This window comes from Poecilia mexicana, unplaced genomic scaffold (assembly GCF_051168715.1).
Source record: "Poecilia mexicana isolate PSO_F unplaced genomic scaffold, ASM5116871v1 scaffold_9, whole genome shotgun sequence".
NCBI lineage: Eukaryota > Metazoa > Chordata > Actinopteri > Cyprinodontiformes > Poeciliidae > Poecilia > Poecilia mexicana.
Window position 1 is genome coordinate 10,232,398 of NW_028263378.1, and position 21,953 is coordinate 10,254,350.

The 21,953-nt window shown below is 36.6% G+C and overlaps 2 protein-coding genes across 2 annotated transcripts; one reads left to right on the forward strand and one right to left on the reverse strand.

The window, feature by feature from the left end:
- Positions 1-897: 897 nt before the first annotated feature.
- Positions 898-6,737, forward strand: LOC106932656 (creatine kinase U-type, mitochondrial-like). The gene is made up of 9 exons (XM_015011454.2): positions 898-1,056; positions 1,317-1,515; positions 1,619-1,714; positions 2,476-2,697; positions 2,793-2,878; positions 4,565-4,688; positions 4,832-4,966; positions 5,497-5,622; positions 6,445-6,737. Exons 1-9 carry the CDS (start codon positions 917-919, stop codon positions 6,559-6,561), a joined length of 1,245 nt encoding a protein of 414 aa, XP_014866940.2. The 5' UTR covers positions 898-916; the 3' UTR covers positions 6,562-6,737.
- Positions 6,738-12,306: 5,569 nt separating this feature from the next.
- On the reverse strand, positions 12,307-20,419 carry LOC106932657 (corticotropin-releasing hormone-binding protein-like). Its single transcript, XM_015011455.2, has 7 exons — positions 20,303-20,419; positions 20,096-20,183; positions 18,834-18,991; positions 17,804-18,014; positions 16,873-17,027; positions 14,732-14,852; positions 12,307-12,924 (listed from the first exon to the last, which is right to left on the reverse strand). The coding sequence occupies exons 1-7, from the start codon at positions 20,381-20,383 to the stop codon at positions 12,770-12,772; spliced, it is 969 nt and encodes a 322-aa protein (XP_014866941.2). The 5' UTR covers positions 20,384-20,419; the 3' UTR covers positions 12,307-12,769.
- Between the last annotated feature and the right edge of the window lie 1,534 nt (positions 20,420-21,953).

Below are 21,953 nucleotides of genomic sequence, written 5' to 3' on the forward strand. Positions count from 1 at the left end.
TAGTATAATTCCGACCGTGCTGCAAACTTTCACGTTTTGCAGTTGTGTTATTCTGTTATTCATTTTGTTTTATCTAAAACAGCAGCCCCTCTCTCAGTATCCAATCACAAATCAACTGATCAGCTGAGCTGGAGACTTTCTCAGGGTGGCCAATCAGGGAGCTTCTGTCTGCTTCAGGAATAATCTCATCATGCAGGCTGTATCTGCCACCTAAACATCTGATAGCCTAATGCAATTAGGAGTTTTGTCAACCTGAAAAGATATATGTGAATGAAACGAAAAAATGACATTAACATCTTCCACTCAAACACAAAAATAATTTATAATAAAACTGATTTTGAATTTTAACTCAAATATTTTTTTTATCTTTTAAGCAGTTATTGTGAGAGTCTTTTGGTGATATAATTTATGTCCTACTGCTTTTACTAGATGTGTAAATATCATTTATACTTTTTTAATGCACTACATTAATTTCACATTTATTTGTTTGGGGAAAAAAATCCAAAATCATCAGTTCCACATTTACTGGCCTTATTGTGCATATTTTATGGGTTGTTTTTTTTTGTTTGTTTGTTTTTTACTTACACACAATTTTGTAGAAACACTGCAGTTGTCAATTGCTAAGCCTGTGTACAGTCTGTTTCCAATTATCTGTTTACTCATTGTCTGTGACCTTTGTGCACATTTCAAGCAAATAAACAAGCAAACACTACGCCTGACATTTACAGAGAACAAGTCAGATATTTCACCTAAAGCAGTTGGGATGGATAATTACAAGATTCCAAATTGCTCAAGGATCTAATGTTTAATTTATGTTATTACTTGATAGTTTAATTTAACTTTTATGCTGTAAAGTTTGCAAAACGTCACATTGACCTTTTATTTCTTCACCAGGAAATACCTTGACCAAATAACGATGGCGAACTCTTTCACCCGCATGATGACCGGTCGTAATACAGCAGTGATGATGGCCATGGGAGCCGGCACTTTGGCATCCGCATTTCTCCTCACTGATAACACTGCTGCAGCTGAGAGCAGGAGGTTCTATCCCCCAAGGTGCATTTCTGGAAGAGTGTCAAAAACGAATCTGGATTTAGCAGACTGAGGTCAACTAGATAGTTATAGCCTCACATTTTAGCACATATTGGAGACTCTGACTAATTAACGGTAAAGGTAAACATCTTTGTACAGCATTTATTTATATGTTTTCCAAAAAACTACTGATTTCATTTGTCTTTTCTATGTTGGCTCCTTTAGTCAAGGAAACTGTATTTTCTCAAAATTATACCTAATCTATTGCTGATTAATTCCCACAGTGCTGATTACCCTGATCTGAGGAAGCACAACAACTGCATGGCATCAGCAATGACCCCGACCATTTATGCACGTCTGAGGGACAAGGCGACGCCCAACAACTGGACCCTGGATCAGTGCATCCAGACCGGGGTGGACAACCCCGGACACCCCTTCATTAAAACTGTGGGCATGGTGGCTGGGGACGAAGAAAGCTACGAGGTCGGACATTGTATCCAAACCATTCTTTGCTTTCAGTATCATTCTAAAAGTTTTGTGAAGATAAAGTGTTTTTTTTTTTTGTTTGTTTGTTTTTTTTAATCAGGTGTTTGCGGAGCTCTTTGATCCTGTTATTAAGGATAGACACAATGGATATGACCCTCGTACCATGAAGCACCCCACTGATCTGGAGTCTTCCAAGGTGACACTTATATTTTTTTTCATTATTTAGCATAAACATGTACAAACAGAGGATGTGTTTATACTACAAATGTGTGAAAATCTTTGTCTGCATTCTACTATCGCAAAAACACAACTGCTATTAAGAAATTAAATTAAAATAACCTGCGAATAAGCTTGTTCATGCGATAAGTCGTTTAAAATCATGTCAGAGATGGATGTGAACAGTTACATGAGATAAATTTCAGCCAGCTCATCATCTACCAGCCATCAGGAAAGATTTCAGCATCTTATCCAGGCATTGAAGTGACAAGCCCCTTAAACTTGGGAGCGGATATGTCAACGCTATTTTGGCTATTTTACAGAAGACCAATGGATTCAACACGTTTGAATGACACAACTTTTTATAAACTGTGTGATGCTGTTTGATTTCTGGTGGAGCCAGACGCACTTTCTCCAAAAAGCCCCCAACACACACCTCTTCCTCATGCTACTTCCTGTAGTATTCTTCGTGGTTTCCGCCTTTAACGTCCGGCTGCTGATCACATGACTCCTGTGATGCGGAAACTTTTTTTTTCCATTACCGTTTTTGTAAAGTACATTGATTTTGATATGGCTGGAAAAACCACTTCATTCTAGTGCAAAAAACATATCAGCGAAAATCATGAGATTTTTTTATTTTGTTGATTTTTTAAATTGGCATGTTGCCATTAAGCAAACTTATTTTCGTAATTTCAATTTGCACAATTTCATGGTCGGTAAAGTGAAATTGTGCTTTCTCAGGTCACCTCGGGAATGTTTGACGAGCGCTTCGTGTTGTCGTCCCGTGTGCGCACCGGGCGCAGCATTCGCGGACTGAGCCTCCCACCTGCGTGCACACGGTCCGAGCGCCGCGAGGTGGAGCGTGTGGTTGTCACAGCCCTTTCTGGCCTGAAAGGAGAACTGGCCGGCCGATACTACAGCCTGGGAGAGATGACTGAGAGAGAGCAACAGCAGCTTATCGACGTCAGTACCCAAACAGGGCAATGCTGCTCTTTCTTCTGCTGTTGATGCTGTCTAATGCCCCCGCCAATTATTCTGTCTCTTCACTGGCCAATCAGGAGCACTTCCTGTTTGATAAGCCTGTATCACCTTTGCTCACGGCAGCTGGAATGGCCAGAGACTGGCCTGATGCTCGTGGTATCTGGTAAGCAAAAAGCAACAGAGTGTAGAGGAAGTTCCACTTTTAAGCTCAGGGTGTCTGTGAAGCCTGAGGAGACTGCATCAGTGTTGGAGAAGCTCAGTTAGTGACCTTCTAGCTCTGTAAAGGGATTGTATTTACTTTTTTACACTTGTTAATACAGAAAACAATCTGATATATTTAGTCTTATCTCAGTCAATACCTGTATGTTGGCCCCATATGGACTGATACTAAGTTGGCCATGAATTCACAATTGTTGGCTTATTCATAAATAAGCCAACAACAATTAGGCACTCTAGTTAGTATGTTTAATATTTAGATAATTTGTTTAATTTACGGAGTACATCTAGAACACCATGTCCATCTTTTTACACAGCGATTTTCTGCTTTGAACCTATAAAGGCGAATAATGCAGCACATATAATGTAATATATGGACAGTCACAATGTTTCTAGAATAAGAATATACAGTAATACAAGTACTAATCATTATCATCATAGTATTTAGCAAAATCATTTCCCTTTTGAAAACACATCTAATTCCTATTTGAAATTTTAGCATAATAAAACAATATTTTGGCTAGAGACAAGTATGACTGTAGAGTCTTCCTTGAAAAAAGTAGTAATGTGTCAAAACGATCTACACAGGATACGGAAGTAGTTTTGCCACTATAGGTTACTTTCAGTCAGCCCTAGTGGGCCCCATACAAGGAGCCCATATTGTAAACCAAAATGAATGATAGGAAGAACAACAAGTGGTAGATTTGGTACATTGAGTCTTTGCTTCTGAAATATTTAAAGCACTTGTTCTGAACTGGTCTTTTTAAATTTAGTCACTTATATACAAGTATTAACCATAACATGCAGAGTAATCAGTAACCAGCATTTTTACCAGAGTATGTTGCTGTTTTTATACAAAATAGATTAAATAAAAAAGGACAACTGGAAAGACAATAAAACAATCCTTCACTTTATGTAGCTTTTGCTGATCCTCTTTTCACTAAGAACCTCTGCAGTATAGAAAAAGAACTGTTTCTTCAGTGTTTTTTTTATTCACAGCGTGAAAAATATTAATAAAGATAAAGTGCAACGCTGAAGCATTAAAGTTTACATCAATCATTAAGCAGTAAGTTTTCTTCTGGCCACCTACAAGTAGCTAATTACTGAAAAATGTTGCACTTTAAAAAACTTTAAGCTGTATTAAGTTCAATCTTGGGTGCAACACCAGAACTGAGAAAGGATTACTTTCATAGCCCCAACAACAGACTGTCTTCTTTTCATAGCAATGTGATCAGTTATGAGTTTATTCAGAATGAGCATGAATCCAGTCATCCTCCCCTCTGGTTTCTCAATTAGAATATGTACAAACAAACAATGTGTGTCCTTTTACGCGGCGCACAACATTTGATGTGGACTTGCATTATAAGAGAGGAGTGTGGTTAGATGAGACTCCATTGGGCTTTGTTTTACCCAGACAAAGACCAGTGATCCACTGAAAACGGGTTATGGTCTACATACAACCATTTTCTCATTTAAAGTCTTCTTGTGGGTTTCTCCTTCTTCGTCATAGCTCAACCTCAAGAGCTTTCTTGTTTTTAAGCATGATTTGAATTTGAATGAAAGGCAATCTGTTTAACTCAACGTGACTGAATTTTTTTGACATCTATAACTTGATATTTCTTGTTTGGTTCAGGCACAACAATGAGAAGAACTTCTTGATCTGGATTAACGAGGAGGACCACACGAGGGTCATATCCATGGAGAAGGGAGGAAATATGAAGCGAGTGTTTGAGAGGTTCTGCAGAGGTCTCAAACAGGTCTGACAACAGATTCAGTTCTTTTCACAGACTATTTTTCAAACATAACACCTGCTTTTTTAAAATCTGTTAGTCAGTGTCAAATTCCCAATTTTCTGAAGACTAATTACTAAACTTTGTTCATTTATTTTTGTAACATTTAGGTGGAGCATCTTATTCAAGAAAGAGGGTGGGAGTTCATGTGGAACGAACGTCTGGGATACATCCTGACCTGCCCGTCTAACCTGGGCACTGGGCTCAGGGCAGGAGTTCATATCCGCCTGCCGTTTCTCAGCAAGGTTAGACAAGAATTACATCAGCAAATGCAATGGCTTATTCTTCCCCATTTTCTGTTGCTTTAGTACCTAAAGATTATTTCTGTTATTGCTTATTTATTTTGAATATGCAAAAACTACCTAGCGTCACACTTGTTGCATAATAACACACATCTCACAATAGCAAATCAAAATTAAAGGAAGCACAATAACTATAAAACATCAAAACCAAGGAAAAACAGCTGGAATAATCAGAAAGAAGTGAGGAGAAGCACAGCTTATTGTCCCCCACCCCTTTGTTCAGCAAAGAATAATTACACACAGCCATATGAACACATTTTTTTCCACTTGCATACACATAGATACATATTCACACACATACTTACATAACAAACCAACACATATATATTTATACCTCTACAAATACGTGGCTTCCCTATCATCACCACCTCCATTTGTGATGAACAGGCTTATCCATTATGTTTCTAACAACTCGTTTTCATACATTTTTTTTAAACTGTCTGATATTTTGATTTTGTGCTGGTTTAAACCAGGATCCCCGCTTCAAAAAGATACTGGAGAACCTGAGACTACAGAAGCGAGGCACAGGGGGAGTGGACACGGCTGCCACTGGAGACACCTTTGACATCTCTAACCTCGACCGTCTGGGCAAGTCAGAGGTAAACAAGGGAGTGGAGGGAGGTGGTGGTGGGTGGGAAGAAAAAAAACGCCTAAATAGTCAAAATAAAGTTGAACAGCAGACAGAGAGTGGCAGAGTGCGACTGAGGAGATCAGATATACGGACCACAGCAGGTGTGGGCTGGGAATAACCCTACCTGCTGGCTCTTAAGCTCTAATCCTGGCAGGGAAGTGTTACGTGAGGTTATAGACTGCTTTTTCCTTTGCTCAGTCTTTCGCACAAGGTCTCCAAATAGACTGTGTGGCAGCAGACTTTACTGATTAAATGCTAGAAAAACCGATACATGTGTAAGGTCAGGCCTTTCTCTACTGGCCTATCTCAGAAAACACAGAGGAAGTCTGATTTGAGAGAACAAAAGACTGCAAATGTAATATTCCCCTAACTCCTTATTGAATAATGTGTGTGCAAAATGGTTTACAGTACACCAAGTATTTTCCACTCATGGTGGAAGAAGCCTGACTGGTTTATGACAGAGTGCACATGAAACATGATTTCTTGCATTTTAGCGTTTTGCAGACAATGTCGAGACTCTACACTTAAAGATAGTTTAACAGAAAGCAGTAACATTGGTAAGGGTCAAAACAGCAATTTATTAGAAATTACATGACAAAAAGTCAAATGTCACTTCTTTTTATTATTAATCCTGACAAGGAATAGTTATCCAAAAAGTAAATTGAATCCACACAGTCATGAACCTCATACCAAACATCTGTATTACAATTAATAAAAAAATAATCCTTACAACTTGCAGCTTTTGAGGATAAAACACCTTCTGAAGATCCTCTCTATGATTCCTCCGCAGGTTGAGCTGGTACAGTTAGTGATTGACGGCGTCAACTATCTCATTGAGTGTGAGAAGAGGCTTGAGAGGGGTCAGGACATCAAGATCCCTTCCCCAATCGCTCAGTTCAAGAGGTAAACTTTTCCTCCGTTGCCAACATTGAGGAAGAACATTTGCTTCAGTGGCTCATTATTTAATCTTCTGATATTCATGACATGTATAAACTCTGTGCTGACTTTCATGCACAGTACAGCTGCTACATGTACGTGGATTCTGATTAAACAAATAAAATAAAATTTTAAAAATGAACAGAATTGTTATGTCTGCTTTTGCTTTATAAATGTGGGCTGGATAACCCTCAAATAATTTCTGTTTCTGTTTGTTGGTTGTTCCACTAAATATTGATTTCTGAACTCTTCCTGAGTTAAAACGTTAATATTGTTGTTTCTAAATGAATATGAACTTGTTTTCTTGGCATTATTTTAAGTCTAAAAGCTCTGCATCCTTTTTGTTATTTTAATAATTTTTCTTTTTCTGCAAATCAATACAACATTTTTGCTTGGAATTTCTAAAACATGTTATCAGTAGTTCATAGAATAAAAGAACAATGTTCAATTTTCTCAAACATATACCTATAAAAAGTAAAATCAGAGAAACCGATCATTTTAAGTGGTATCTTAATTTTTTTTTTCAGAGCTGTATCTAAATAATATTGGATTATTTGAAAAATGTATCGAATTGGACTGATTCATTTTCATACCTATTTTATTTAAAGAACAGAGCACAGACTGTCCATCTTTGTCAACTTCTAACAGTTTGCCTATAAGTCCCTCTTTGAGAAAAAAAAAAAAAAGAAAATATTAGTCAGACCATTATTGGTCCTGGGGAGCATGTGGCTGCCCTGGCATTCAGCCCTCACCTCCACAATACGTTTAATCCGGGAGTAAAAGGCCAAGCTCATTAACTGACGGAGAAACAGAAGACAGGTCCAACAGAGGTAGACTAATAAACAGTTCCTGCTCTATGTTGTTTACAGGCTTACAACAGAAGACCAGGGAGGATATTGCTTGGTGAATAAAGGCACCATGCCAAGAGAAATTAATGTTTTAATTACTTAAGAAAACAGTCCTTTGATTTCGTGCTGCTAAACCAGCATTTCTGAATCTGCCTTCTTTTTCTGGCAGCAGATTAATGACGCACAGTAGATCTATTAATGCTATTAGAGAGCCAAAGCAAACTGCTAACAAAAGTGAGTATATTAGGAATCATTGCTGCAATTGATAGAGCCTAGATGATGCATAATATATTTTATAGAAGATCCGATCTGATTTCCTGTCCATAAAAAGAATTTACTGATAAAAAAAAAAGGCTTAACGTTTAGTCTGCTTTTAATGTGATGAAGAAGTGATTAAAAAACGATCAGCATTTTTTTTTCCTCTTTTACCCATTGGATGTGCTGCATGGTTACTTCATTTACTCACAGCATCATCACCTGTTGAGTAAATAACTGCACCAATTTAAAAAAAAACAATAATTGAAATCATAAAAAATGTTTCTACTGTGACATTCCTTTAAAAATGTATTGTTCATGGAGTAACTGAGGTTGGCCATTTTGAATTGTTTCATATTCTATACTTTAAAATGTTACCGTTTAAACACATCTACTGATTCACCTGGAATATCATTAGTAGTGATGTTCCTGGAATCACTGGGAATTTCAAGTTTCATTGTCTGACATGCTCAGTGCCTCCCAACCAGCTGCGTACTCTGAGAGGTTAACCGGCTTTCCATCCAGCGGATGCAGAGATTCCTAAACCTGCAGAGTCTTAACGTGAACAGAATCTATAGAAAATCTAATTAGACTCATCTGGCTGCTGACGACCTTCACCCAGAAGTCGTGCCCCGCTTAAGGCTACGAATTAGTCAGGCTGAGTAGCCTTGCAGCCGACTAGGATCCACAGACCACACCTGGTCGCGCTTCCTTTAATTCAAAACTTGCTCTTAGCTAGATTTTGTTTAGTGACTCAAATGGAGCCCCAGTGGTTCAGTTTACTAACTTCAGGATTAAGGCTTAAACTTGAAACAGCTCCTATAAATTCATGAATCAAGCAGCAAGACAATTTGAAGAGCTTAAGATAAAAGTGACTCAAGTTATGAATACCCTTTAAGATATTTTTATGCTTCCTAAATTAGTAATGCTTTGCAGGGGTTAATAACAGCATAATAACAGATCTTGTGCATAATGACAGAAGCCCAAAGTCTCCTTCCTTCTGAGTGGGTAATAACTATTGATAACAATAATAAGTGCTAAGTAATGACTGATCGGGGATTATTTTTCACCTAACATGCATATTATGAAGCAGCTTATTATTGGGTGATATGTGTTAAAATCATGTGCTGCCACAATAGGTGGATCAGTTTTCTGAAGAGGGATTGACATTACTTTTTTGAATTGTCTTTCAACTGAAAAAACATGAAAAAAAAAGCTAATCAAAGTTTGTCTGGTGAATAACAACTTTACCAGATGTTTCTGTAGATTTAAAGTTTTAAAAAGGAGATTATGTGTATTTTAAAGAATACTAGCTCGATATTACATAGAACCTAGCGCCAAAAATAATTTAGTTAATTTGGTTCATGTTGACTTACCTAAGATGAAAAAGCTAATTATTTTTGGGAAAATAGATACATTTTAAAAAGTAAAGCAGCAGAGGGCAGTAGAGGAGAAATTAGAAATTTCTTGTGAAAGTACCAAAGTTAACAGACTGTTTTTAATCATTATTTTTTTAAATTATTCAATAAAACAGTGTAAAAACAAGTTGAAGTGCTCATATCTCACATTGGCAGATAGCCTCTATAGAATCTGTTCTAATGACACATTTCCTTGAAACTAATTAATGACTGTGTCTTATCTTATTCACATCCATCGCATTGTTACAGAAAAAACCAATTGACTTCGATTGACACCTAAACGTGTAGGAAACAAACAGTTAGACTTGTCCTTTTCAACTTCACAAGCTTTCCTACTAGAAGTACGGATTTTTTATAACTACAAAAACAAACAGCTTAAATGCCTGTTACTGAATAACACAGCTACTTTAACTAGTCTTGAAGAAACTGGCCTAGCAAATTAGGATCTTGGTACACTTGAACATTAAAGAGGCTAGTTTGATTAAACTAAAAGTAACTTTTGAAAATTACTTTTAGGCGGGTATTCAATCAATCAATCAATCAATCAATCAATCAATCAATCAATCAATCAATCAATCAATCAATCAATCAATCAATCAATCAATCAATCAAATTTTATTTGTATAGCACATTTCAGCAGCAAGGCATTTCAAAGTGCTTTACATAATTAAAATGCAAACAGCATGTGACAGAATAAACAGTGCCCAAAAACATGTTTGGGCAAAACATGTTTTTATTTGGCTCACATAATGTGTTTCACTTCCTGAACTGAACTGAGATGAACTGACTTTTCAGTAATATTCTAATTCGCTGACATTCAACTGTACGAATAATAATAATAAAAAAAAACTCAAATTCACAGTTTTGTGAAATGAAGAGTCGGGTGAAAATGTTTGTGATGTGCTAAGCATCCAGGTCTAAGCAGACATGAGTCATAATTATATGTGTGTTGCTCTCAAGTCCTGCTTTAATTCTGCGATGTTTATGGTCTGAAAGAAAGAAAATTGATGTTGCTTTTGCCTGGAGTGGTATTAAAAGCTAAACTGGATGTCTTGACTTTATAGCAGCGTGTAAAACATTGAAAAAAGAAAAATGTGCCAATTTCTTTTGGCTTCACTATGATACTTTTGCATGATGGAGCAAAAACAAGATTTTTTTAATTACAGGGTTTCACATGAGGTTGTTAGGAATAAAGCAGCTACTGCATTTTAGCTATCCAACAACATTTTGATCAAACAGAGTAACATTACCACTATACTGGGAGGAAAGTACTGGTCAAGTCTGACAGATGGTCACATGACTGAATCATCATAACACATTAATTTCTCCAATTAGCTTCTTGCTAGAAACAATCAGAAACCGTATTTCACTCAGTGGCATCCAGGTTGCGTCTTGTACTCTAATGGAGGCTGAAAATTGTAACAGATCAAGTGAAAAAAAAGACATCCGCTGGTTAATTGAATCATTGCAGGCTGAGCAGGTTTGAGATTAATTCCACGTAAGGAAAAGATCAAAAGCGTCCCAGTAAGAAGGACGTTGATGGAAACAGGAGCACTGAGGCTTGTGGGATAATCCCATTAAGAGCTGTACGTTCATTCAGACTGAAAATGCTTTGCTGTGCAGTGGCTATGGAAGACATTTGGGTTTAAGCTGGAGAGAAAAACAAATAATTTCACTGAATTAAAACAATACAGTGTGTTATTCTTAGCTCTCTTTAATTATGGCTATAAGCACTGACCAACTGCAGTGAAAATGATTTCAGAGGCAGTCTCTGGAACTGATTGGATTATAAAATACAAGAAAAAAATAATGTGTCATTGCTTAATACTGATCTCAAAGTACCTATTTTAAAATGCATATTAATAAATACATTGAAGATTGTGAACCAAAGAGTTATTGGGATAGTCTTCTGTATTGTAAGCTGTAATGGAGAATTTGTTCACAAGCGTGTTAACACAGCTGAATAAATGCTGAATTATATTTGATTACAAGAAGAATTCATTAGTTAGAAATTGAAGTTCATTTAAAAATAGGAGAAACCTTAAAATATCCCGAGGAGAGTCAGTCGCTAAACAAAGAAAGGGGTAAAAAAAACCTATGGAAGTCCATTTTCACCACTGGGATTCAATCTGTATTGATGCCGGAGCTCACTGTGTCTGCTATGCTGCAATGTAACAGTTTAACAAACAAATAATAAGTGAGTTACCCACAATACAATGTATCAGTTGTAATATTTTCAGAAGTAGATTGTTTCAGTGTATGAAGGATCTAACAAAAACTGGTTGCTGATCGACCACGGAATCATCAGAGAACATATTCATGAAAATTTGCTTGATAATTTGTGTTTATATGAGTCCAAGCACAAAATACTAAGCACAGATGAAATAAAGTTAGTCACAAAAGATTCTTGGTATTTTTGTAAGAGAAATGAAGCCTGTGAAAAATGTGACGGTTGACTTCTTGATGTTCAAAAAGATTTAAGTTCCCACATCAGTCTAAAATGTTTAGTCTTTCATCATCCAGTGGGTCAAAGCTAACAGCAACAATAAAAACAATGTTTTTGTCAAAGTTTGTTCCTTCCCTAAATCTACTATAAAACTAATTCCACAACAAGAGGTTGCATAGAAAAGGAACATTTAATTTTAAAGAACATTTTGTGACTAGTGATTAGTTTTTGTCTCTAGTTCTGAGCCAATTTGGATCTCAATAAGCAGATGTGAATTTTTTTGTCATTTGGTAATTATTAATCTGAAAAACAAAAATTAGCTCATTTTCAGACCATTTTAGTTACCATCTATGACTTGCCAAGCTCAGATTATTGTTTTATGTGTGCAGAAATTGTTGAGCCTTTTAAATTTCACTTATATTCCACAAAAAATTGGAGAGCCAGCTTGCATTTAACGTTTTAACATTTTTATGTAATGTTATTTAGTGTGATGTTTAAATGTCATAAATTAAAGATTAAAGCTTTTTTTTTTGGCATTTCTCTGATTTCCTGGCAATCCTTGAAAGATGCTATAAAAATAAACTTGCCTTTATTTTGTGTTCTGATCAGTTTTCTTACACTCTTATTTTACAGAACCATTTTATTTAGGTCAGAGTTGGGTTTTTAAAATAAATCTTTTATCTGAGTCTAAGTTGCACACAAGTTTTCTCACAATAGGGAGTCACAAAAGCTAAACAATAAAAATGTGCTTTACCATGCAAGTCAAATATTTATTTTCAAATTGTCAGTCCAATAAAAACAGAAGAAATGAATATATATATATATATATATATATATATATATATATATATATATATATATATATATATATATAAAACTATAACCAATGCAAACTGAGAGCAACAAAGCTAAAGATTTCTACCTGTAAATGTGTCACATTTGGTCAAATTACTGAATATCAAACAATAAAATCCAGCGTCATTCAGCTAAATAAGAAAAATGTATTACATCAGCATAAATAGCTTATTATCAAAGTAAGCATGATTACATCACTGACTAAAACATTTGGAAAATACAATGCCAACTATTTACTGACAGCATGAGTTAAACAGTACAGTTGTGTGCACAAGATGTGTTTTTCACAGAGAAGCTGGATAACCTGGTGATTGTCTTCCTGAAAGCTCACAGTTGTATTTTCTCCTGTTGTGCATTTCATTCGACAGCGCAGAAGTTTTCCAGGCTGTTCTCTCGGGTTTTGGGGATCTCATTTTGATCCAGTAGTCGGTACTGGAAGGTAACACGGTTAATGTAGTTCCCACTGGAGACGAGCCTCACCACAGAGTTATCACAGCCGATCTTCATCTGGGCTGAAGAGCCAAAGAGAGGAAAGAAAAAAAAACTGAATTCATACAGAAGAACTCCCCTGGTTTTCCAGAGGTTCCTATTAGTTTGTTGATGTAACTTGTGAATTTTAGCGGACACTCACTGGTCACTTTATTAGCCACACCTGTTCAACTCCTCAGATAAATTAAACAACTAAAAAGCCATGTGGATTCAAAGAAGAAGAAGAAGAAGAAGAAGAAGTGGAGAATGGTAAAGAAGAATAAAAAAGGTAAGAAGACAGAAAGTTTGTTGATTTTTGCTTTGTTTTTTCTTTCTTTTTGTCCTCCTCCTCTTCTTTTTCTATTAGACCAAAGCCTATGCTGGCTGTCACCAGATTTGAGCTGAAAATCTGGACAATCAGATCAATCAGAGGAGACACCGCCTCCAACTAACAAATACGCACGCTCAATAGGGGTCGAGCAATTTTCTGGTGCGACTATACAGATGAGTGGAGGGGGCCTAATCTTACTGTTGGCTGTCCTGGATTCGTGGGTCCGTTAATAAATGGAAATGTGGCTGCAGGTTAACAAATGCAGCCATGATCAGAGTTTATTTGAGCTTTGTGACATCATGCATCATCCTGCTCAAAGTATCCACCAGAATCACAATCTCAAATGTTCATATTTCAATCAAGAGAGTTCTTAACTTTCATAACAAACTGGAATGTACTGCTGACAAATCTGCGGCAACTGTGTGATGATATCATGTCAATATGGACAGAATCTCTACAGAATGTCTCTGTGACCTGGACGTATCTTGACCTTAAAAACAGGAAGTTCTACAACGTAAAATGAGTCACAATTCAGCACAATGTGCACACAATAAAGTTGACAAATTAGTGTGTATTGATCAGTGTTTATCAAAATATATTTGATATTCATAGTCCTCTAAATGCAGTGCTGATTGTAATGAATGACTGGAACAATCAGCTCACATACGGACTGAAAATTGACATTTCTATTCTCTTGAGGTTTTTGGATCCAAGCAGCATCAATTTACTTGTAGTGGTTGAAGTTTGCTCATGTCTGACAAATAAATGTCTCATCCTAGCACCAGTTAATCCTAATATAAGTGATATTTTACATAAAAATAAATCAAATTTAAGTAGAATTGGTTTTCTTCCTTTGAAGTAACAATCTGTTACATTATGTTATTATGTCATTACAAAATGAAAAAAAAAATGGTGAAAAGATATGATTATCTTTTATCAGTTTAATCACTTTCTACTACTAATTGTAAAAAAAATATATAAAGCATATTTTAAAAAATGCTATAATAGTTTAATGTTTCATTCTTTTAGCCATTCTGTGAACTTTAAGTGTGTCCTGCAAGCAGAGTAAAACTTGCACTAGCAATGCTTCTTTGATCACATTGTTTCACAAAAAAGCAGATTATTTTAGAGGCTATTACAGCAAAGGGTCTACTTTGGATTTGTTTTCCAGCAAAGAGGAGAATAAATTTGTGCTTTTGTTATGTAAAATGGGAGAAAATGTCTAATTTGCATCACAGATATTTGAACTTGCGTCATGTGGGATGCTATAATTTTGAATGATTTGCAGCACACTATGGCAATTTAAAAGCATTGTTCCCTGATGATCTAATGATGTTTTAGAGAGCGGCACCAAAAAGGAAGCCGAAACGTAATTATTCCACTTCAGACAAAACAATATGTACAAACCGAAAACAGCAAGCTTCTGTTAAAAATCCCACAACATGCAGTCATCATGCTGATAATGTGACCTGAAAGAGTTCTGTTTAAAAAGCTGGAAACGGGTGAGAGAGCAGACTAACCGAGCCCACTGAGGGAGAAACACAGGTCGGCTACAGGGAACATCTTGGAGGTGTCCACTCCGTTTCCTCCCAGCAGCTCCACGTAGTCACCTGATCCAGAGCAGCCCGGCCACATCTGTCTCTGCAAACATGGACACACAGAGTAAATTAACCGTGAGAGAGGAGGGTTTACTGCTGATGTCATGCATGTTTTAAAAAAAACTTGAATAGTGTGTATGTGTTAGGATCAGAAATGTTGCATTCACAGCGTTCTTCATCATTAGGACAGCAAAAATACTTAGACTGTGACATCATATTTAATTAGTTATTAAAATATTGATTTCATCTATAAGAACAGTCTGGTACTAATATTTCAGTGGTGTATGACTGTCCCCAAGCGGTAAGATAATGATTTGATTAATTAATCTGAAAGTAGGTCAAGCCGCCAGTTTCACTTTTGGAGGTTAGACAGCATAGTGGAGTTTGAATAATCTAATTGCTGCAAATATGGAGTCACAGTTGTGTTGATTTTATTGCAGTGGCACATGTGCATGTGGAAGAATTTATACATATAAATGTACAAATTTATATGTATTTCAGCCTGCCTAAACTGGTGATGAGATTATGCACTCTACAGAGTCAAATGCTTAGCAAGGCGATGCTGAAAAATAATCACCAGGTCTTCCTATTTCATTATTTAAAAGAAATAAAAATCACAGTGGTCTAACTACACTTAGAAAATGGTCAACGTGTTCTACACCAAGTTTTCTGACATGCAGTGAAATAAAATGTGGATGATTTAAATGTTTTAAATGCCTTTTTTTGTGCCAGGAAACACTTATGATGCTAGAGAGGTAAGTAACACAAACTAAGAAGCACTAACTGGAGAATGCAACTAACTGGAGATAAACACATTACGTTTCTTTGTGCTTTTCTGATAATTGAGATAAAGTCTGTGGTGATCCAGCAATGTAAAGGATGCAAGGAAATCAAAACTACTTTAAATTGCATTAGATTATATCTGAACGTTTATTTGTCCATTCAGCGTCTCTAAAGACAATCCAGAAACTGACTGGTGAGTTGTCCAAAACTCCAGTAACTTGGGATGCAGCCTAATCATAACCCTAAATCACAAATTTACATGAAACCTTCCAGATCTAATTTTTCATATATTTGTCCATGTTTTGTTTGAAATTATAATGATAAATACTTCCAACAAAGAGGTTGTAATTTATTTACCATATCACCCAAATCACACCACATTGTTTAGTCCGACCTGATTTAATCTGCAGTGTAGCTGGAATACTTAAATCTTCTGTCTGACGAGTTTTCTTCACTTTGAGAAAAACTGAGTTGGAATGAATTGGCATCAGTCTGGTAAATTTACTTTCTGTGCAAATTAATTATAATACCAAGAGTCTGCCAACCACTGCGTTATACTAGTGCCAAAAAACCCATCAGTAATTTTGTCTGTTTCATTTCTATCAGAAGGACTTCCAACACATCAATACTTCTCTAACTCAGCAAGATGTTTATTTGGTTAAAAGTTTTCAGCTTTCAATAGTAAAATCTTTGTGTGATTCAAATGACTTTTAATTTCTGACCATATTACTACATATTTTGTAATTATCCAACTTGTAGGGGCTGTCAAAGTTAACTATGGAAGAATATCACTGTCATATAGTAGGAAATCATAATAATGGTTTTTACTTATTTTTTGTAATTAACTTCATTTATACATAAAAGCAGTGATTCAACAGAAGCAGTAAAATTAATCGCCTCTTTTTCAAGAGTGTTTCTTTTTTATTAATCTTAAAAGTTAATCACTCTGTAGGACAGAAGCAAATCATATCTCACAAACTATTGCAGACTATTTACAGACACTCTGTAAAATTGTCTGACTTGCCACAGCACTGTTTGAATTTAAAAATGACCAAACTATAGGATGATTTTTTTGTTTATAATATTTTAAACCAAAAAGTTTCAATATTTGAGCCACAAAAGAGCATCTCTTTTGTGTCTATTAACTGACACCTGATGTGACTCAGAAGTGTAATTATTCTGGGTCAGTACTTACTCTCCTTCAAAAACACTTTCTTCTTCAGTACAGAACAATGTTTTTTTCCATTAGTAAAGAAGTCCTGTTAACCTGTCCATCTTACCAGCGGGCTGATTTCATTGCTTTTGGCATCCCCTAAACTGAGATCTGTCAGTCGGATCTCCACTGGGTAGATGATGGAGAAGCTGCAGTTCCGGCGCTGATGTGGCATCACCATGGTGAAACTGCCCTCTGGACTCTGAGACATGATGTTGCAAGCTTCACACACACACACACACACACACACACACACACACACACACACACACACACACACACACACACACACACACACACACACACACACACACACACACAGGAGAAGATGTTTCAGATTTCAAACAGTTCCACCATCACCTGAGAAACTAATTACTGACACCTGATGTGACAAATTGGACATAATCAGGTTAAGACCAGGGATGAGACACAGTTAAGACTGTGCATGAAACATGGCTTGTACTGGTAACAGTAAGCCACCTAAAATGGGTACAGGCAGAAGTCAAAACACTGTGACAGTGAGTTTTATATAGAATTCATATAGTATCATCTACATAGTGATAAAAACTTACATGCTAATGTTGTTTAACTAAAGGTAATCAATATAAATAATCTGCCCAACTAAAAGTACTCTTTCTTACTGCATCTTTGTCTAAGTGATTGTTATATTGCTTGGCACGGTGTTGACATGGTGCCCTTCAAGCAGCTAGAAAACAGGTGCATCCTTCTCATTGAATCTCTTCATGTCGCCTTCAGCCTTGATTAGCGCTTGATCGAGCTCAAATGTCCAGGAAGAACACACACACACACACGCATGCACACAAACAAACATTGCATTACTAACGGTCTTGCGGAAACGTACAGGAAAATAAGCTAACAAATGTTGAAAGACCTCGAATCTTAAATCACCAAAGTATTTCTATTTAACTAACAACTTGTAATTCTCCCTGTTGCTGTTGCAGCTTTCCTAAAAAGAGGGATGGTGTTACAGGACTCACGGAAAGGGTTGTGCACTTTTTTGACAGCGAGGGTGAAACCACTGTCAGGGCTGTGAATGCGAAAAAAGATCATGGCAACATTCTGGGAGGATCGGCCGGAGAGCGTTGATGCAGCAGAGGAGCAGTAGTCCGTGTAACGCTCGTGTGGGAGGAGAGGGTGATCGTTACTGCTGGGGAACTTCTCGCCCTTCAGAACCCAGCCGTCAAAAATCTGCAGCAACAGGAGACATGGAGCACTCTCAGTCTGAAGCATGGCAGGAGTGTTAAGGCTGAATAAAAGCTTATAAATTTGAGTTTACAAATATTTAAATATTTTAGAAATGTATGCACCTACATAGGAGTACGTATGTCTCTTTAAATTTAGTATAACATGAAGATGATCAATGAATGAAGATCTGTGTGTTGGACTTTATCTAAAATATTGGTTGCTGACTTAAAAATGAAGTCTGTTATCCAATCTACTTATCTATTAAGACATTTTTAATGCACTATAAGGATGCTGTAAAATGAAATATTTTCTTTTTCTTTTCACAACATACATCTTTAAGTTGTTGAATCCCTTATTATTTGAAAAATCCACAAATCTGCTGTAAGTCAAACTGCTAAAGCAATATGACAAGGCTTATCTTTCAGCTTTTTGTTTTAAACATTTTTTTTTTTACCCAAAAAGTTCTTTATGGAGGTTAAATATGGAGGTTCATATCCAGATCACCCCTCAGTCCAACTTTTGAAACTAGAAAGTATCGTATTTTTCTCTGCCAAAAGCCTTTTTCCCATTTGGCCTGGTTGAACTGAATCTGCAGTGTTACTGGCGGGCTTGGCTCCTGAACTGAAGCTGTTTTCCTCCTACATTTGCTCTTGGCAAAGCACAAAGGATCAGCGGTGGTGTTTTGCCCTCAAACAGTGCCCTCACCACATTTGGAATCATTTTAATCCAATATAAGAAGATGAAAAAGAATTTACGTCCTAAATTGCAAAGGCATGAGCTTCCTGGCTTTTGGTAACAGAACAGAGGTTATTTTGGAACAACCTTTATGAAGTCTCCAGCACTGCAGTCGATGCTGACGTCAGACAGCTCCATGCTGATGACCTCACTGGGCTCAGCGATGATGAAGGCGGCACAAGCCAGCTGTGGCCGGGACGCCACAAACGTAAAATAGCCTTCAGTCGCCAGCATGTCCAAGCATCCTTTACAAATCACAGATAACACGGTTTCAAACATTTCAGAGGGCATTGCATTGGTGAAACCTACAATATTTTGAAGAATCTTTGTGGGGAATTCACAAAGCAGTGCAATTTTTTTTTCCCACCTATTTTCTCCTCATTGTTGTATTTCTGTGCTGAAATCACAACCACGTTGCTCTAAATGCAAACAAGGCTGAATACGTCATTCGAGTCGTCCAGCTGAGAATAATTTGAACCTTATTTTGCATCAAGTTTAATTGAGACCAAAAAGTAAGAAAAATGTCTTACATTTTAAAATATTTTAAATAAGCAAAAACACCAGCATAAATATTGGCTTTATTATCAGAGCAGCACAGCAGAACAATAATGATCAGTCAGCTAAGATATGTGTGGAAATGAATCACTAAGCATCTTACAAGATTGCAAAATTTTGTGTAAAGTCACAAAAGAGCCAAATGAACAAATAAGTGTTTCTTTTTTCAAACATGCCATAAACAGAAAAAAATTAAATAAATGCATAAATGTGTCCATAGTTATATGAATTGACCAATAATTAATCAATTAATGAAAAATTTGTTAATTAAAATTTGAACTACCGTTTACAATTTATGTACAATTGGTTCCTTTGCTGCATTTATCACTCCATGGTTCCTTTGCTTCAGTACTCCATAAGCAGTTAAAACTGTCACCAAGAATCATCAAATACCAACCAAAGCCCCCTCTAAATGGGATAATCCTGAGGAAAGTAAATTTCAGACTGTTTATCTTGACTAGCTGTGTTAACCTCTGTGTTAGCCCTCTGACTTTGATGGATAACACTGATAGACAAAATGAACTCACTGTATGCTGCAGCATGCCAGTGAAATGAGTAATTTGTAAAATGTCTACATGTCTGATAAAATAACGTAAGCATATTTACTGACAACAGCATGTTTGCTTTTTTCTATATTTCATGATTGTTTAAATGAATATTAAGAACTAAAGTAATTATTTAGAGACCTACTTTCTTAATAGAATCGTGACACGTTCGGACCTCCATACATCACATATAAAAAACAGAGAAAAGAAACAAAGAAAGAAAAGACCACTATTCCACAGATTTCTTACTGAGAGGTCGGCGGAAAACAAAATCCTCTGATTCCCTTTTCTGGGCCAAACTGATCAGAGAATACAATCCATCTGAAGCCTCGTTGTCCTGCAGAAAACATGACGCAAACAAATTCAGACTGTCCAAAGTAAGGTTTAATCTGCCCGCTTTTTATCAATATGCCCTCTTTGATTGACTTTACCATTAAAAAAAAAGTTTGTTCGTACCTCGATGTAGCGAGTGAGTCCGGTCCCTGATAGCAGGGAAATAAGACAGAGGAAGAGCTGAGCGCGCAGAGCCGCGGACATCCTGAGGAGCGTTTCTCCGCAAGTGTTCTCCGAAGCGCAGAGGGGGAGTAACTGCGCATCCTGTGAGGTGGCAGCTTTTATAGCAGCAAAAAACAGAAAGGCAGAGCAACATCGGAGTCACTGAGAACGCAGAGTTATTATTTTTAATCAGAAACCAGAAATAGAGGCTATTTAAAGCCATACTTGAGCATTTATGCATGCTCGGCGGTGTGGAAACTAATGACGGCGGATGATTTGATTAAAAGAAACACGGCCTCATTAAAAGTCATGATAAACAAACCGAAGTGCAGCAATGCATTAATTTTATAGGTCGCTGTTAGAATCCCGAAGCTAGAGGAGCTTTTTATCTCCTTTTGTATAAAATAATAATAATAATAAAAAAAAACGATGTGGAAAAGGTGACATTCCCGTGGTTTTCAGAAACTTTGGCTTGACCAGAAAGTAATGTTTTTGGATGTAGTTACTCATTTATAACATAAGAAGGGTGAACTCAAAATTAACTCCGGGATCGCAGTTTGTCTGCACAAGTTTATCTTGAGTTTTTGCATACTGTGTTAGTAGCTATTGTTAAAGACACTCAAACTAAAGTGGGGCAAGTTTACACTTTTCAGAAATATTTAATATCAATACATTCAATGTACAAACTGGAGCCCTTCTAGTGTTTTGACTTTTGAGTAAAATCCCCTCTGAAAAGTCAAAAAATATTATAGCTGTCACTGTTATATCAGTAGCCTATTTATAGTCAAGAAGAGCACAAATTTTGTGAGAATGCTTACTTTTATCGTTCCCAAACTTAAATCCAAGAACTGGTGACTTGTTCAAATTTTCTCATCACAGGTGAAAAAATTAAGACCAAAATACTTTCATGTGTCAATAGATGTGTAAATCCATGTAGACGATGACATAAATCTGTCAGTTTAGCACCACATTATGTTGATTAGATGGAAAAAGACATTGGAATCTTTTAGCTGCATTAGCCACAATCAGTTCACTAATACTGTAATACGTAGACAATGGTAGAAACACCATTTACTGCAACTACAACTGCAAGACATTTGGAGTTTCTCTCTTCCAGCTTTGAACATCCAAACACAAAACTGTTCATTGGCAAAAAGCTTAGGGAGGCTGGATGGAGAGTCTCTGTGAAAATCAATCTTCAAGTCCTGTCACAGGCTCTAAATTGGATTGATTTCTGCATATTGACTAGACCAGTCTAATAAAAACATTTTGATCCAAAACCACCCAGTACAACCAGAGCTATACTGGGTGGTTTTCCAGCTGCAGCCTCAAGTCTTTTGCAGGCTCTAACTGCGTTGCCGTTCCACACTGACCAGCTTTCTTGTCCCGGATGAAGACAACCGAAAAAAATCCCCATAGCATATTGCTGCCACTTTTATGTGTTTACTGAGGTCACTGTGTTTCACATATAGAGTCATGTACAAAGGCCAGCATTTCCAATTGTGTCAAATCTGACCTTCTTTACCACTTTTCTACATGTTTGCTGTTTTCCATTCTGGCAAACTGACAGGTATCTTACAGTTCCCCTTCAACAATGGCTGTCTTTTTTTTT

What these genes read in the sequence shown, in the direction of transcription:
- LOC106932656 (XM_015011454.2), top strand. Translation starts at nt 917, where the DNA reads ATGGCGAACTCTTTCACCCGCATGATGACCGGTCGTAATACAGCAGTG. An exon ending in CTGATCTGGAGTCTTCCAAG is followed by an intron (nt 1,715 to 2,475) that starts GTGACACTTATA and finishes GTGCTTTCTCAG; the next exon opens with GTCACCTCGGGAATGTTTGA. An exon ending in AGCAACAGCAGCTTATCGAC is followed by an intron (nt 2,698 to 2,792) that starts GTCAGTACCCAA and finishes CTGGCCAATCAG; the next exon opens with GAGCACTTCCTGTTTGATAA.
- LOC106932657 (XM_015011455.2), bottom strand. Translation starts at nt 20,383, where the DNA reads ATGTCCGCGGCTCTGCGCGCTCAGCTCTTCCTCTGTCTTATTTCCCTG. An exon ending in TGTTTTCCGCCGACCTCTCA is followed by an intron (nt 18,992 to 20,095) that starts GTAAGAAATCTG and finishes TGATTTGTAAAG; the next exon opens with GATGCTTGGACATGCTGGCG. An exon ending in GCAATGAAATCAGCCCGCTG is followed by an intron (nt 14,853 to 16,872) that starts GTAAGATGGACA and finishes CCATGTTTGCAG; the next exon opens with AGACAGATGTGGCCGGGCTG.